Genomic DNA, 16,355 nt, shown 5'->3' with positions numbered 1-16,355 from the left:
GACAGAGCATTCCAGGAGGGACCAGCCAGTGCAAAGACCCTGCAGTAGGAACGAGCTTGCTGTGTTTGAGGAATCATCAAGGAGGCCAGTGTAATACAGTAGAGTGATGGATTTGGGATGTTTTAGGAGGTAGAGCCCACTGTCTTGCTTTGTCCCATTTGGGAAGGAGGGGCACAGGGGTCCAACAGCAGAGGGGCAAAGGGTGGGCCTTAAGCTGGACCACTTCCTTCAAGGGCAAGGGGTGCCATGCACCCTCACACAACTTCTATACACTTGTGAAGGGAGAAGGATCAAGACTGCATTGTGCCAAGTACTTCAGACACATGGTTGTATTTCCATTCTCACATGTATTGTGCTGGGGAGGAACCATTTGGTCCTGTTTTACAGTTGAGAAAGCAGGTCAGAAATGGAGCAATCTTTTATTCAAGGTTGTAAGCTTAGTATTGTAAATGCCAGCCTTCAATTTGGGTCCACTCACTGACCAGCATGGATGCCTACGTGTATGGGGGGCCTGCCCCCTTTCACGGCTCCCAGAGCCCTCATGGCACTCGGCTCCGGTTGTCCATCACCCCCAATCCCCCAATCCCTGGAGCCAGCAGGTCACAGTGGTGGATGCTTGTCCCACATTTGCTTGGAAGAGATGACCCAGCTGAGTGGGGTCTTTAGGAATGGAGATACACAGGGTCCCACGCAAAGCTGCTGTGTGAGGCATTGCTGGAGGTATGCCTGAGGTGGCTTGTCTGGAGGAAGACGAGGCCTGTGCGTATGTGGGGGTGGCAGGGTTCCCTGGGCACACACACTAGTGAAGGTGCACTCTTGCCTAGGTTCCATCACCAGGTAGATAGTCCAGGCTGGCTCATGTGGGTCACTCCTCCCCTTCCCATGGCTGAGAGCTGTCTCCTCTAAATATAGCCCAGTGGGCTGAGCTCAGGCCTATTTTAGGCCCAGGCTAGGAGGTGGCCAGGCCTTCCCCAGGCTCTCAGAAGAGCCACTGCTGCCTCCATCCTGTCCTGCTACTGGACGCTCGCTATCATCAGCCCCCTGACTGCCCACCACCCGCTATGCCCGAGGAGACCAGAGAAGGTAGGAGAGGACTGTAAGGGAGGGCAAGGCCCTGGGCCTGTGACTCTATGGATCATGGAGAAACCTGCCCCCTGTCCCACTGACTTCGCTTCCTTGACTAGATATCAGTCACCATGTCCCAGCTCAAGTATGGGGACCTGCCCCTTGTACATGGAGATAGGGCTTACCATGCCTGGAACCCCTCCTCACCTCAGGCCTTGCCTGTTTCCCCTGCTAGGGATAGCAGGGAGGGACTGGGGGGAGCCACTCAGTTGGGGGAGGGTCAACTATAAGCTGTGCCCAAGTGGGCGTGGGTGGGGCAGATGCCTGGCCAATTCTGCTCTCCCTTCAGGGAGGAAGCTGGGATTAGAGGTAGGCAGTGGTTCCAGGAAGCATTTGGCCACATGGCTCAGGGACTGGGAATGGATAGGCTTCTGATCTCCTCCAACTTGGGACTAGGTGGCCCCAACTGGCTAAAAGTTGAGGTCCCTTAGCGTGGCCAGACTGACTGCTAGTTACAACTTTGGTGGCTGCCCAGGTAACTGCCACATCACATGCAAGCAGAAGCTCAGGGGGCCAGAGCAGGGGACCTAGGGAGCTTCAGGTTTGGTGCTGGCTGGGATGCAGGACCAGCTGCTCCAGGGCTCCAGCTTGGCCCAGCTGGTCAACTCCCATCACATTTTCAACATTTTACTCCAGGTAGGAGGAGCCTGGGCCTGGTGCGGGGGGGATGTTTCCCTCCTCATGGGGTCTCAACAATGACATTTACTGTGTATTTTTCCTGGTAACAAACAGAATCTGATTTTCACTTTCAATTTAGAAAGTGTGGGAAAGGGACAACCAAGTGCAAAGAGGGAGTTTAATATGACCCCCAACACCAGCCTGATGAAACGACTGGCAGCATGCTTGTTTTACTTTTGAGCATATCAAGGGCCAGTTTCAAGCAAATCAGGAAGGCTGTGTGACTGCTCTGAAAGTGACAGACCCAGAGAGTCCAATGGTCCTGCCTCAATCAGGTGGCGGCCCCTCTATGCCCCCGACTTTGTTAGCTAGCTTCCAGTTGGGTATCTGGAGGGCTTAAAGGGCCAAGATTTTTTTTTAAAAATCAAGTCAAAGAACAACTTGAAGAAAATATAAGTTTTAGAAATCACAAAATAAACACTTTGATGGGTCCAAAAATAAGTAATTAAAATCACAAGAAAAGTATAGAGACCCCAGTGACTAAATGGGCAGAGGCTGCGAATAGGTAATTAGGAGGCCACACACATATTGGTCAGGGAGCCCAGGGAAAGAAATCCAACCAAATGGGTCAAGAAAGACCATTTCTCATCTCCCAATTTAGTACATACATGTGTGCACATGTGTCAATTTTTTCTTTTTCATTGGAGATGCCTAATGGTGGTGATGTTGTACTCTTTTGGGGGCTGTGGACAGCCATTCTAGAGGACGATTTGATGACAGCGTTTAAAAAAAAGTCCCTGCTCTTTGATCCAGTAATTCTTCTTCCGGGAATCTGTTCTAAATAACTATTGTGAAATTGGAGAAAACCTTCAGAATCAATGATTCATCTCCTTTTCTAGGGGTTATTAATTGTGGAAGGGAACTGGAACCCAATGCCCAGGCAGCCTCAAAGGGATGCCTGAAGGGAGACCTCAGAGGCTCAGAAACAGTTTGATAACAAAGGCAGGTCTCCTGTTCTGATGTTGAGTGAAAGCAGCAGGGGTCACAGAATTACACCTGGATCCCCCTGAGTATGTTAAAGAAGCAGAGCCAAGGCCAGGAGGAACCAGCGCTAGCTGGCTAGAATGGGACCACTGCTGTTGGGGACCAGAAGGCACCAGGCACTGTGTCTGGCTTGATGGCTAACTCACAGGGTCTGCAGGGAAGACTGACAGAAGAGGCAGGAATGAATTTCATGCACTGCGGGTTTTGTCCTGCAAGGCTGATAAACTCTTCTCTAGAAGTGAGCAGGCAGAGGAATGCCAGACAGTGCTTGAGGTGCTTGGAAGGAAACAACATGAGCAAGTCTGGTACACCTCCAGCTGCTGAGGATGGAACAGGCCTATGGGGTTCTGGGGTTGTCCTGGCTCCAAATCAAGGGTCATTCCTGAGTTAGTTTTAGGGGATTAGGAGCCAAATGCCCCTCTGTCCTGTCCCCATCTTCTGAGTCCCTGCTATCGCTGGAAGCCACCTAGGAGAAGGGAGAGGGTGACCCGCTGGGTGAATCAGCTCCATGCTGCCCTTGCAGACACTATGGCACCAACGATGAGCTCCAGGAGCAGGGCACCACTGGCCTCCAATCACGTGCAGGAGGTGTGCCTGCACCGCGTGGAGTCCATCAGCGACCTACATAGTGGAGGTGAGGCGGGGCAGAGGTGCAGGGTGGAGGCACTGGGAGAGGGGAGGAAAGCAGGCACATCCGTCACCCTCCTGATGCCCCGTTTGCCCCACAGGTTCGCTGCGCCCCTACCTAGCTGAGGAGGCACAGCCATGGGATGAGCTGCTGAGCATCTTGCCACCATCGCTGTGTGCCCAGGCCAGCTGCAGCCCTGTGCACTGCCGTGGGGGCTTCCTGCTGCTGCTGGCACTGCTGGTGCTCACCTGCCTGGCGCTTGCTGTCCTGGCTGTCTACCTGAGCGGTAAGGACAGTGCAGGAAGGCAGCAGGAACTGAAGGCAAGGAAGTAGAAAGGGAAGGCCTTTCTGCATGGTAGGGGGGAGCAACTGCAGAGGTTGAGGCAGTGAAGGGTCGGGTAGGGGGTCTGAGCACCCTCTGGCACCAGGCTGAGTGGGTGAGGAGTTGTGGGGTGGCATGAGGTCTGATAATCCCCTACTCCTATCTGCCTGTCCACAGTGCTGCAGAGTGAATCCCTACGTATGCTGGCGCACACACTGCATACACAGGAGGAGATGCTACTCAAACTCCGGCTCGCCAGCCTCAGCCAGCTGCGGAGGCTCAACTCCAGTGAGGCCCGGGCACCCAGTTGAGATGCCGCTCGGACCTGGGGCCTGGGGGTGTGTGTAGGGGGGAATAAAGTGGCCATTGGCAGGTTTCTCCTCTCCCACTGCTGATCTACACTACTTCCTTGGTGAGGTTTTTGTACAAGAGCCTGATCTGACCCCATAGCTGCCTGCCCACCTCTCCTGACTTCTTCAGGCCAGGCCTAGCCAAGCCTTCTGGTGCCAAGGCCCTGCTTTGGGTGGCCCAAGGTCAGAGGAAGCAACACCAGCCTCTTTGGCTCCTCCTGTGGCCTGTCAGCACCCTGTGGCCTCCCCCGGATAGCAGGTTCAGAAGTCTAGAAATAGCTGCCCCCACCCAGTCACCCAGTCACTCTGCCAGGCCTCCCAGTGGGGGTCCAGCTTCAGCTGTCAAAAGACAGGCTGGGCTCTGAGTATGGGGAGAAGGCCCACCTGGGGAGAGAATGTCTTGGGAGGGCAGAAGTGAGATAGAGAGGGGGGGACCTAGCTGGACCCAAGCCTGTGGTGGTGGATGGGGAGGGATGGCAGGCAGAAACACCTAGGAGCCAGGGCCACAGAGGGCTGAGCATTCAGTTTAATTATCTCTAATAATCTTTAAAAGTCAGCACATAAATCCATTCCAGGTAGCCTTACCTCCCCACCTGATGAGGTGGCATCTGTCCAGATGCCATTCCACCCCCACCCCAAGGAAGGGGAGCAAGGCCTGAGAAAGGAGAGAAAGGAAGGGAAAGCCCTCCTACTGGCTGCCCCACAGCCCTGGGACAGGCACACACCTGGCCTGGCCTGAGACAGGGCAGGAAGAGGCCACAGGGCTGACTGCAGGGGCAAAGGGCCTGGCTTCCAGCCACCCACCCCCATGTCTGTTTTTGGTTTTGTCATTAAAAAAATAAAGCAACAACTCTTGGCGGGGACCAGCTGTTGCACTGTCTTCTGTTAAAAATGCGGGCAAGGGTGCAGACATTCTCCTCTTCAGCTGGTCCTGCCTCACAGGATGTCTGCCCGCTTGTCCCGCAAGCGGCTGCGCACCTTGGTCCGGGCTTTGAAGGCAGCAGCGTTGTATAGGTGCTGGAGTGGGGGCAAAGAGTGATGATCTAGTGAGCTGTGGACGGGGAGGCCCAGGGCTTCTCCTCCAACCCCTGCAGAGCTCCAGGCCTCTGGGCCGCAGGAATGGAGGGAAGATAAAGGTGCCCAAGGGTGCAAACCTTCTCAAAACGTGAGATCTTGCAGGCCTTCAGGGCAGTGGCATCCAGCACCAGCACAGGGCCCAGGCCAAAGATGTCACGGAGTAGCTCGTTGTTCTGGGGGCAAAGAGGGCAGTGAGCTCGGGCCAGTCTGAAGCAACCAACCTGCGTGCCCCCTCCCTGTCCACCTCCCCACCTGGAGGTGGTGGTGCATGCCTGATCCCAGCACATCCTTGAAGGCGGCATAGATCCGGCGCCGAGCCCAGCTGTCTACATAGAGCACCTCGAGCCCAAATCGGATGGTCTCCTCCTCACACTCGCCGCCCTGCAAGGTATAGGGGTCCACATGTCTGGGCCTGGTGGCTGTGCCTGGGGATGCATTCTGGCTAGGATACATACATTCTCATACGCACCTCAACAAAGTGCAGCACAGCACGGAAAATAGAGCGCTGACGCCGCCGGTCAGCCTTGGCACGGTACTTGTTGCTGTCGGTGGCCAGAGTGCGCAGGGTACTGCAGAGGGCCCCCATGTCCTCGTAAATAAAGTCCTCCTGCAGCAGGAGTGAGGGAGGGCATGTGAGCAGAAGCCTGAGCTCTGCTGGCTCCCAACATGGGGCTGCCCAAACCCTTCCTTTCACTGAGGAAGTCATTTTCTTCTCTGCCTGGCTCCCTTGAATCCCTTCTTGGCCCCTGCTTGGGCTGGACACCCTTACTTAGGGCCCCCGTCATAGCACCTGGCATCTGAGTTTGTTTTGGGGCTATCCTCTTCCATAATGATCTAAGGCTGCCTTGTCTCCTGTGGTATCCCCTGCACCCAGCCTGGGATGGGCAGGTAGTGTCAGCAGGCAACCTCCCTCTGCCTCCACCCTCCCTCACACCTCAAGGTCCCGGGCAAGCTCAAAGAGCAGTGCGATGGTCTCGCCAGCAGCGATCCGCAGGTTCACACTTTCACTGGACAAGAGCTGGGGCAGACGGGGCAGCTGCCTGGGGAAGGGGCAGGCTGAGCTACATGTGTGGGCTCAGGCCTCTTCACCTTTTCCCTCCCACTCCCAGTGGGAAGTCAGCCTTACCTGTCCAGGATGTGGCTGATATGGGTGCTGGGGCAGATGGTGAGTAGCAATGCCCAGGCCTGCAGGGCAGCACAGAGCAGACCATGCAGGCTGACAGGGAATACAGAGGCTGTGGAGCCACCCACACCACAAGGCCGGCTGAAGACGCCTTCCAGGCAGGTGAGGCAAGAGACCAGGTCCTAGGGGCACAGGGAGGCAGGGGAGTGGCTCAGGGGCAGAGCTAGGGCCTAGGTGCTCTACTACCTGTGCCCAAAGGCCACTTACCTGGACATCGGCGGCAGCCACGTAGCAGCCCAAGCCAAGAGCAGAAGCGCACTGTTGGGAAGAAGGCAAAGCCAGGCCATAGTCAGAGGGTGAGCCTGGGTTCCCAGTCATGGGGCTCACCCTCAGAGTAGGGGAGCCCAGAAGCAGGTGGAAGCCATCTCTCTGCTTACGGATTACGTGAGGGAAGGGTGTCACGGAGCATGGAACACTCACATGGAGCCGGGTGGCAGGGCTGGCTGTACCATCACTGAGCACAGAGAATAGGAGGGGCTGCAGGCTGTGGAACAGCTCCTCGCCCTTGGGTCCAGGGCCCAGCTGCACGCAGAGCAGGCCCAGCACAGCAGCAGCCAGGGCCTGTTCCTCGCCCTTCCCTGCAGGAATGCCTTCCAGTGAGCCCACGCAGCAAAGGTCAGCACCTGGCCAATTCAGGTCCCCCCTCTGCCCCGAGGCCTAACCTTTCTTGAGGCATTTTTCCAAGGCATCAGTCAGCGTGAGGCGGCGCTCCAGCAAGAAGTCGGGGAGTAGGCGGGATGCCAGGGCCAGGCGCAGGCTCTCAAGAGCACCTTGCCGGGTCTTGGCACTGGGGGATGAAGAAGGGGGGTTCTTGTGGGCCAGCCCTACCTGCGTCATATCTGGCATGGGCTGAGCAGGGACATGGGTGAGGGGTTGGCCAGCAGTGAGGGGTACCTCTTATCTGTGAGGCAGTCCACATACTCCTTCAACTTCTCCTCAAGGTCTTCCTGCTGGCCCTGCTCATCCATGGCATCCCCCCCTGCAAGGCCAGCTGGTCAGCCCTGCTTCTTGCCCTAGCCCACGGAGCCCCCTCTGAGTCCCTGCCAAAGTCCCACCCACTCTCACCAAGGCTGTCCTCTGCTGCGGTGCTAAGAAGGCTGGGGCATTCACTGGTGGTGCTGCGGGCCTCACTGGCTGCCTCATCCTCACTGGAACCTGAGTCAGCTTGGGTACTGCTGCAGGCACCTGGGGAGGGTGGAACGGGGCACTTGGCCTGCTTTCATTGATGAGTGATGATGGGGGTACCTCACTCAGCCTCATGACCCCACGAGACAGAATGCTATCCCTCTCAGGGATGAGAAAACCGAGGCTGAGGCAGGAGGCACAGAGGCTGCAGGGGACACTGAACCAGGAAGCAGGAGAAAGAGAATGAGGTCTATCTGCCGGAGAGCAGCAGGCACTAGGCCCAGCCTAGGAAAACCTGGCAGGCTTGGTGAGCAGAGCCTCATGAGACCAGAGTCTGCTTTAAGGAGGAGACTGCTGGCCAGGTAGAGGTAGAAGGTGCTGCACTGGCCCCACTTAGGCCAGTGGCCCAGCCTGGAGTGGGAGCACATCCAGGAAGATCCTGGGGAACTTCAGTCACCAACCCAGATTATGCCCCAAAATGGCGAGGGCAAGGGTCAGGGACTTATAAGCTCAGACAGATCCAGGATTCAAATCTCAGCTCCATATATTAACAGAAGTGTAACTAGGTCAGGTGTCTAGCATTTAAAGCTTCAGTTTCTCCACCTGCAAATCAGAGATGCAAAAGCACCTCTTTTGGTAGGGCAAGTGAAGACGATGACTAAACAAGTGACTAGTTATGGCTCTTCTGTGAGCTAACAAGCTCACCAGGTCACCCATTAGCCCTGGGAGCAGAAGCCCAGCTCCTAGTGGATGTGCGGGGGTGCCTGAGGCTTCAAGCATATTGTCTTCTGAGTTGCCCTTGGTCCATCCCAGGCCTTCAGCCCTGGATGGATGGACACACAGGCTCCTCCTGACCCTGGAAAGTGCAGAAAGCAGAGCTACCTCTGACCGCATGAGACCCTGAAAATAGGTATATACAGGGGATTGTTAGGGTCAGCAGATCTGGAATACTCCTGTGTGTGGATTTTGCCCAGGGCCTCGGGCTGACTTTGATGGGTTCTGGTCACCAGGCTGGCCCTACTTTTCAGGAACTATATACTCTGTGTGCTTGCTGGACTTTGTGCTTTGCAGGCCTTTGCTCACCTCCTCTCTCACTACTCTACCTGCCAAAGCAGCCCAGCCTTCCTTCATTCGCTCCACTGTGGCATGGTCCCTCCAGATGCCAGGCCTATGTATCATTTGTTCCCTCCACATGGTACTCTCTTCTTCACTTGCTCAGGACTCTCTGAGAAGCCCCTCCCTTGAGGCTTCCCTGGTTGCTAAGTCTTGGGCTTATACCACTCAGTGAACTTGTTCCCCAGCACTAGTCCTTCTGGAATGTTGCTACTTTCTTAGATGTCCCTCCACCCAAGACCATTAGGGCGGTGGCCAAGTTTAAGCTGTGCCTAGCAGGCATCTCATCCCTGCAAAGTAAACATACATGTTTACTGCACTAGGACACTCTCCTGGTTGAGGCTGATAAGCCTCTCAGGACTGCCTCAGGCTCCAGGACGCTCATCCACCCTTTAGGGCCAGGCTCGCCAAGGCCTGAATCTTGCAGCTTCCCCAAAGCTCCCTCTCTCAGTTCTCCCAGACAAGCCAGCGCCCCCCCTCCCCGCCCCAGCAACTTCCTAGTCCAGTCCAGGAAACGATCAGGGATTAGCAGGGGTCGGGCTTCCTGCTCCCTCCGGCAGGTTTGTCCACCACAGCAGGCAATTGGGGTGGAGGGGCTGTGGGGAAACCGGGGCTGGGAGCGCGGGCTCCAGACGAGCGATCTGCGCGCTCAAGTTGGGCACACACGTGGCCCCTGCCTCCTGGGACACGTGCCGGCCGCGGGGGAATTCGGGGGGCCGGCGCCAGACTGGTCGGGGCAGGAGTCCCCACCCAGGACCCTCGGGGACACCGACAGGGACCCACGCAGGGCTACCGCTCAGCGATCATCAGTTGTCCAGTGCCCCCTACTTACCCCCTCGGCGGCGCTGGCCGCCCTTGCGGGGCGCACCGCCCTTACGGGCGCGGGGCATGCCGGGAATCGTGCGTGGGGGCGCGGGGTCAGAGGCCCGGCAGGCAGGGGCTCCAGACCAGCGAGACGCTGGCGGGTGCACTGAGCTGAAACTTGGGCAGACGACGGGAGCCACACGCCTCGCGCGCCACCATCTTCACGAGGCGCCCCGCCCTGCCAAACGGGTCGAAGCGCCCCACCCTGTTAAACGGGTCGCCGGGAAGGCGAGTTCCCGGCCATTCGGTTCAGACCCTTATCCACGTGGCTGAAACTACTATTCCCAGGGGGCTGTGCGCGTAGATTAGCGCGGGCCCCTGGGCGCAGAGCACCTCGGGAATTGTAGTCTACTCCTTGGACCCATGAGCCCACGACGCTCTAGCTGAACTATGCACCCACAATGCCGAGTCCCCTCCAGCACGTGCACACGTGCACAGTCGTTAACTCTAAAGCTGCCCCCTTGGAGCTGCCCACTATGGCAGGACCGGCATCTCATGGCAGGACTTGCAGCTGGACACTAGCGACAGGAAGAGCATGGGGCTTGGTAGAACAGGAGGAACAGCCAAACCAGAGGCAGTGAAAGAAAAAGACTTTATGATGAAAGCAGAGTACAGACAACTTAGCACTTAACAGACTTCATCCAAGATCTTCTTGGGGCCCACCTGCCCCTGGACAGGTCTCCTGTAACCTCTCCATGGACCCAGTGAGATGTAGGAACAGAGTCCTGGGCTAGCAATGCTAACCATCTGGAACCCTGACTCTCCCTAAGGCTGCTTCCTTGTCAGGAGGGATCAGGTGATCTCAGGGGGCTTCTGGTTTTAAAATGGTATGTTATTTTTCTGGCCCCTTCCAATCCGCAGGGATCCCATGGGAAGTGGGGTGTGTGTATTGGAAGAATGACTGTAAGCTAAATAGAACAAGAGTGGGACAGGGACAAGAAGGTCAGGGGCAGATGACTCCTGGCTTTATGTTGCTTCTTCAGGCCTGGGATCCTGGCAAGTAGGGCCAGCCCAGCCCTGGTAACAGCGGCAGCTGAAGAACTCCCAAGCTCCAGGGCTGCCATCTGGCTGCAGGTGCAGAAAGGCTTCCATCTGTCCTGGGTCTCGCCGGGCGCAGCGCCCATGGCCATGGCACCGCTGCTGACTGCAGGCCGTGGCTGCCCTGGTCACGTTGATCACATAGGGGCCCAGGGTGCCCACCAGGTAGTCATGAAGACGCCAGCACTCCTCCTGAGGAGAGGGAAGGGATGTATCAATTCCCCTGCTCCATGGCCCTGACATGGTCTCTCCCCAACCCTGAGACCCCAGCATGGGCTGCATGGCAGGCTGCAGGGTCAATGATTACCTCAGAGCTGGAGAAGCTCAGATCCCCCCAGAGCACCACGCCGGCTGCCCCCAGTGCTGCACTCACACCAATGGTCTGCACGAGGTCATCCTGGAGGCAGAGAGCTGCTAAGCCAGAACTGGGCTGGCCAGATCCATTTGGGCCTATCTCCACCTTCAAGAAACTTTCCTGGCTCATTGCCATGATCTGATTCCACCTCTAGAGTAGGCCCCTTGGCATTGAGTCTTAGAGAGGCTTCTCAGGCCCTCTGCTTGGAGACTGCCTCCCCTCAGACTAGGGCTCCAAAGGCTGGGCCTTGCCTTCCCTCTCAAGATCTTCCAGGGCAGACCCATACCTCCTGGTCAGATGCTCCAGGACAAGACCTCCCCTCTCATAACTAAATCAGGGCCTCCCCCTCAAATTCTCCTGGACAAGGTCTTCGCAGATCTTCCCAGGATAGGGCCATGCCTCCCCACTCAGACCCCTAGACATCACTTTCACTCACCTGGGACAAGAACCTCCCAGAGCTCCGGTGTGTGAGGCGGGCATAGGCCAAGACAGGCAGGGGATGTATGTGCCCAGTGAGAGCCACACGGAAGGCTTCCTCTAGGCGGTATCGGACAAATGCCTGGTGGTGAGCAGGTGGCAGCCTGGGTGGGAGGTAGATGCTGGGGAAGAGGGCGCTGGAGGCAGCCCAGAGCCAATGCAGTTGGGTGTTGCGGGCAAGGGTGGCTGCATGGCAGTGGCCTGTGTAATTGGAAGCCATACCACGCCAGCCATTGCCACAAGCTGGGAAGCGATAGAAGCCCCAGAGCCCATAGGGCTGCAGTGCCTGACCGAGCCGCAGCGTTTCCTCCATCAGTGCACGGGCTGCCTGTTCAAAGCCAGTTTGGGCCTTGTGGAGCTGCTCCTGGGGGTCCAGGTAGGGGAATACCCGCTGTGCCCAAGCCCAAGAGGCTGTCTGATAGGCTCGGCGGCGGCCCCAGTTCCCAGCCCAGAGTGGACTCCATTCCTCCCAGTCCAGCACTGCCAGGCCAGTGAAGCCAGGTCTCAGGCTGTGGTGGATCTGGTAGGCAGCCTGTGCCAGATGGCGGTCAAGGGGCACAGCCTGGGGGATGCCCCCATTGTGAGCTGTGCCCCTGGGCCCAAGGTAGGGATAGAGGCCAAGCTGGTTCTTGTAGAAGATGGTGATCTTCTGGCCATGGAAACGCTGGCCATGGTTGGCGGTGATGCCCAGGGCCTCTAGTGGAAGGTGCACGCCGAAGCGGGCCTTACAGTGTGCTGAGGGTACGTTCCACAGTACTGAGAAGGGGCATTCAGGGGCCTGCAGCAGGGGCTGGCCACATCCCAGACACAGAACTACCCCTAGCACCAGGGCTGAGCTTAGCTGCATGGTCATGCCCCAGGGACAGAAACCTGCAGGAGAGAGGTAGTGTGAGCTTACAGTCTCTGGCCATGGCCACACCTTCCATATAGCAGGGAAAGCTGGGAAAACTCCCCTAGCTCCTCCCCACAAGGATCGGGGATGGGGAAAGCCTGGTCTCCAAGGGCTCCCAGAGGCCTCTCAGAGCAGCTACACCTCAAGCTGGCCTGGGCAGCTCCCCTCCCATGTTGTCCATTTCTGTCATGGCACCACTGTGTCCTGACACCTCCCCCAACCACAGGTCTTACAAGTTCCCTTCTTTCCTCTGCCCATCTTGTTTCCTGTCCCAGGAACACTCAGCCCCCACCTTACCTGGCCTAATTCCTACTCAACACTCAGATGTCTGCTGTGACCTCACCTCCCCGAGGAGGTCTCCTGGATTTCCAGACAGAGTGAGGGTACTTGGGCTCCCACTGTCCCAGAGTTGATCCTGTGCTGTATCCCTGTCTATTTGTCCCCTTGGGTTGAGACCCTATCTGTCTGTCTAGTTCCCCATTGTCTTGTCCACTTCAGGGCCTGACACACAGTAGGCGGTCAGTGAGTAGTGATGAATGAGTAAATATGGAAGGGAACAGACACCCTGTCCGCTGGGTCTAGCAGAGTAGAAGGGGCAGAGGGCAGGTGTCCCTCTACCCATGGTCCCAGGGCCAAAGTAGATTTGGGGGCTCCTGCAGGGATAGGGGACCTACGATGAGGCTGAGAGGCGAGGGTGGGGGTTAACAAATAAACTGTCACAGCCACACCCGACAGAAGCCTTTATTCAGCCACACTGACAGCTCAGAGCCAGAGCCATGGAACCATCTCCTGGTCCCACTGGCACTCAGGAAACACACCCAAGCTAAAGCTGCCCCCAGGGGCCAGGGGCTGAGGTACGGCCAGTGGGCTGAGGCTAGTACTGTCCTGGGCAGTCAATTGATCCAGAAGGACAGTGCCTTGCCCTGGGTAGCCCTCAGATGTCTTTCTCCATCCAGAATATGGGGCATCCTCTCAGGTCTTGGTATTGTGTCTCCAGCAGACTTTGTGGAGGGGGCCCTGCTGGAGGTGGGGGTGAGGTGGTCAAGCGCTCAGGCAGGGGAGGAGGTGGTGGTAATGATGGTCCCTTGGGGGCTCTTGGGGCAGCTTGGGCAGTCAGGCTAGGGGCCTTGCGGTGTGGCCGGGGGGAGGGGGCTCTGGGGAAGACACCGAGCAGGTTGGCAGGCAGCCGTCGGCTGGTGAAGACCAGGCCCTGCACAGGTTCACCCAGCTGGTAGCCCAGGTGGGCATAGAAATGCAGCTGGTCATGGGTGGTGAGGTGTAGCCGGCGGAAGCCCCGGGCCTGAGCAAAGACCTCCAGGCCCTCCATGAGGCGGCGGCCAAAGCCACGGCCCCGCAGGGCCCGGGCCACCACCACTGTCTCCACTAGGAGGCTCTGGGGCCGGTCTAGCACCCGTGACAGGCGGGCATGGCCCACCACAATGGGGGCTGCCTCGGGCATGGGGTTGGGGCTCAGCAGCATGAGGCAGAGGGGGAAAGCATCTGAGGACTGGCCCAAGGAGTGCAGACGGGAGGCACGGCTGCGGGGCCACTGCTCATTGATGAGGTCCGCACAGGCATCCAGGAGCTCAGGTCGGCAGTGCACAGGCTCCAGGGTCAGCTCAGTTGAGCCAGGACTGAGGATCATCTCTGGATGGCATGTGGAACCTGGGGTCAGCTCAGCTAGCCTGGGGCTCAGGGTCAGCTCTGGCTGGTGTGCAGGATCCAGGGTCAGCTTGGCCAGGTTGGATTTCAGGGTCAACTCTGGCTGGCATGCAGGATCCAGAGTCAGCTCAGCTGGGCTGGTACTCAGGATCAGCTCCATCCGGTGTGTAGGGTCTAGGGTAGGGGTCAGCTTGGCTGCGCCAGGGCTCAGAATCAGCTCTTGCCTACATGTAGGATCCAGGCTCAGCTGAGTCAGGCTGGGAGTCAAGGTCATCTCCTGCTGGGTTGCAGGTAGTCAGTGCCAGGTTGGGGGTTAAGACCACAGTCTCCAGGTAGTGGTATCTCCTCAGACCACAAGGGTGCGCCTCCTGTGGACAACAGCCATGCTGGGCTGTGCCAGGAGGAAGGATAGGGTTGGGGCAGGGAGGGGCTGACACAATACTGGGGGGGCCATGCATCCTGGAACTGGTGGGCTGCACCTTGTCCCCATACTCACCTGATGGCACAGGTGACCTGGAGGAGACCCATCTTCTAAACCTGGGGGAGCTGACTCAGGTAAAGAGCAGAGGGAATGGGTCCAGGGTGTCCTGCCCCATATCGGACAGAGGCTGAGGGCTATAGGCTTGGGCAAAACCCGACAGCCCTGGTCCTAGCCTGCTCTAGCTACAACTTTGTCAGGACAGTTGATCCAGCACCATACCACCGTGGCTGGCTGGTCATCAGAACTTGAACCCACCCAAGGCTCTCTTAAGAGCAAAGACAGCTGCCCCTAGGAGTTTCCCTGTCCCTCCCTTCTCCCTACATTCCAGGCTCCAGCCTTTATGACCACCTGGGCCATACCTGCCACCTAACTGATCGTAGGGTGACACTCACCCACCCATCAGGCTGTTTTCCCCTCCCTGGACTGCCTTCTCCGCCTGGGGCACAGAACTCCTCCTCAACTTTGCTCAGTTGACACTTTGACTGGGCATGGACCCAAATGTCCCCTCAGATGCAGCCCCAGGAGCTCCAGCAAGGGGCCTAGCTCAGCCACACAACAATGTGGCTCCTGTGGGCCTGGTTCCCCACTGGCCTGAGTTTTGCAGCCACTCTAGATAAGGACCACAGCTTCCTTCCTATGTCTACAGGGGTGTCCAACGGCCATCAGGTTGAGAACCCAGAGCAGCTGCGTCCAAATCCCATTGTTTGCCCATCCTGCCCCAGGCCCTGCTGGCAGGAGGGTCTGTGCTGGGGGATTTCTGATGGTGGGGGGCCTACTGGGCCCCACCTTCTACTCACCTGCTCCAGAGGGGACTTCTGGCTCCCCTTCCCCACCTCCTCAGGAAGGCCCCCGAAGCTTGACGCCAATTACACACTGGTTACTAACAGGTAGCCTCCTCCCCTCACACCACATCCCACTCAGAGGGCTATAAGCCCCTCACCTGCATCAGCCACCTCCGCAGCAACCGCGCCCACAACCTCGCACCGGGAGGGAGGAAGACCCAGGATCCGCCCCCGGGCCTGGAGCCCCAGACGTCCCTGCGTGCTTAACCCTGTCAGTGCCGACTCCACCCACTCTGGGCGGGGCTCCTGGGTCCTCGGAGAGGGGCAGCAGTCTCTCTGGTGCCTCGGTTTCCCCCTCCCTCCTAGTAGGTGACAAACCGTGGAGTTTTGGGCGGTAGGGGCTTCGAGAGCTTGACTCTGGGTGAGTGTGGTTCAGCAAGCTCTGAGAGGGAACGAAAGACGCAGGGCGGGCGTGCGGGGCTGCACAGCCACTTGAGGACTGCACGCACGGAGCGGACGGGGAGCAGGGGGGACACCGAGGACGAACAAGCCACGCGTAGGGAGGAGGCGGTACTGACATGTTGAAGCCGGGCTCCGGGTTGCTCCGTGTCCTCACTCCGCACGGATGGGTATCTCGCTGTCTCTGGCTCGGACTCCTCGGACCGCCCGCGCTGTCCCCTAGCGGTGCGGCGGACGCACTGCAGCCGTCGCGTCTCGCCACTCACCCCCTGGTCCGCAGTCCCCGCCCCCGCTCAATGCGTCATAACACCGACCGGACGCAGACTCGGTCTCTGCTCTGGTTCCGCTTCTGCCCCTCCTGCCCCTGCACCCTGAGCGTCACAGCCCCGACCTGTCGCAGGCTCCGTCTCCCGTTGACTCCGCCTCCACCTGCCCCGCCCATACGGGCTGCTCCTTTGGCTCCGTGCGTCACCGCTTAGGTCCCCTCGATTTGGCTCCGCCGAGGCCCTGCCAGGGCCCACCGTGCCACAGCCACCTGGCGGGGCGCAGGCCCCTCCTCCAGCTGGCTCCGCTTCCGCCTCACAGTGCCCCGCCCCGGTCTCGCCCGCTCGGCTCAGTCTCGGCTCCCCCGGCCTCCTGCCCCAGTCCAGCGTGGAGTTTGGGTCCCATCCTGGGAAACAGCCACCCTCGGACAGACATCAGATCTGAGTGAGAGAGGAACCTTTCCTGTGCCCTCTGGATCCTGGCGCCTGCACGTTTT

The 16,355-nt window shown here is 58.3% G+C and overlaps 3 protein-coding genes across 9 annotated transcripts; 1 reads left to right on the top strand and 2 right to left on the bottom strand.

Moving 5' to 3' along the window:
* Window positions 1–256: 256 nt before the first annotated feature.
* Window positions 257–4,125, top strand: LSMEM2 (leucine rich single-pass membrane protein 2). Of its 2 annotated transcripts, XM_046645173.1 has the most exons (4): window positions 264–1,083; window positions 3,311–3,421; window positions 3,516–3,701; window positions 3,915–4,125. In XM_046645173.1, the coding sequence occupies exons 1-4, from the start codon at window positions 1,062–1,064 to the stop codon at window positions 4,046–4,048; spliced, it is 453 nt and encodes a 150-aa protein (XP_046501129.1). In that variant the 5' UTR covers window positions 264–1,061; the 3' UTR covers window positions 4,049–4,125. The 2 variants fall into 2 exon arrangements, with proteins under 2 accessions (XP_046501137.1, XP_046501129.1); XM_046645181.1 differs by lacking the exon at window positions 3,311–3,421 and having other exon boundaries at window positions 257–1,083.
* Window positions 4,126–4,591: 466 nt separating this feature from the next.
* IFRD2 (interferon related developmental regulator 2) lies at window positions 4,592–9,629 on the bottom strand. Its single transcript, XM_046645164.1, has 12 exons — window positions 9,418–9,629; window positions 7,413–7,532; window positions 7,242–7,326; window positions 7,010–7,134; window positions 6,768–6,925; window positions 6,555–6,605; window positions 6,291–6,469; window positions 6,099–6,204; window positions 5,634–5,771; window positions 5,417–5,545; window positions 5,242–5,337; window positions 4,592–5,104 (listed from the first exon to the last, which is right to left on the bottom strand). Exons 1-12 carry the CDS (start codon window positions 9,473–9,475, stop codon window positions 5,024–5,026), a joined length of 1,326 nt encoding a protein of 441 aa, XP_046501120.1. The 5' UTR covers window positions 9,476–9,629; the 3' UTR covers window positions 4,592–5,023.
* Window positions 9,630–10,022: 393 nt separating this feature from the next.
* Window positions 10,023–16,242, bottom strand: HYAL3 (hyaluronidase 3). 6 transcript variants are annotated; one of them, XM_046660676.1, is made up of 4 exons: window positions 15,152–16,242; window positions 11,279–12,189; window positions 10,795–10,884; window positions 10,023–10,679 (listed from the first exon to the last, which is right to left on the bottom strand). In XM_046660676.1, exons 2-4 carry the CDS (start codon window positions 12,170–12,172, stop codon window positions 10,416–10,418), a joined length of 1,248 nt encoding a protein of 415 aa, XP_046516632.1. In that variant the 5' UTR covers window positions 12,173–12,189; window positions 15,152–16,242; the 3' UTR covers window positions 10,023–10,415. The 6 variants fall into 6 exon arrangements, with proteins under 6 accessions (XP_046516632.1, XP_046516670.1, XP_046516640.1 ...); XM_046660714.1 differs by lacking the exons at window positions 10,023–10,679; window positions 10,795–10,884; window positions 11,279–12,189 and adding an exon at window positions 12,935–14,150 and having other exon boundaries at window positions 15,152–15,209; window positions 15,715–15,857; XM_046660684.1 differs by lacking the exons at window positions 10,023–10,679; window positions 10,795–10,884; window positions 11,279–12,189 and adding an exon at window positions 12,935–14,241.
* Window positions 16,243–16,355: the final 113 nt, after the last annotated feature.

This window comes from Equus quagga, chromosome 1, assembly GCF_021613505.1.
Source record: "Equus quagga isolate Etosha38 chromosome 1, UCLA_HA_Equagga_1.0, whole genome shotgun sequence".
In the NCBI taxonomy this organism is placed as follows: Eukaryota; Metazoa; Chordata; class Mammalia; order Perissodactyla; family Equidae; genus Equus; species Equus quagga.
Note: the sequence above shows the minus strand (reverse complement) of the source record. Positions and strands in the feature narration are given on the sequence as shown.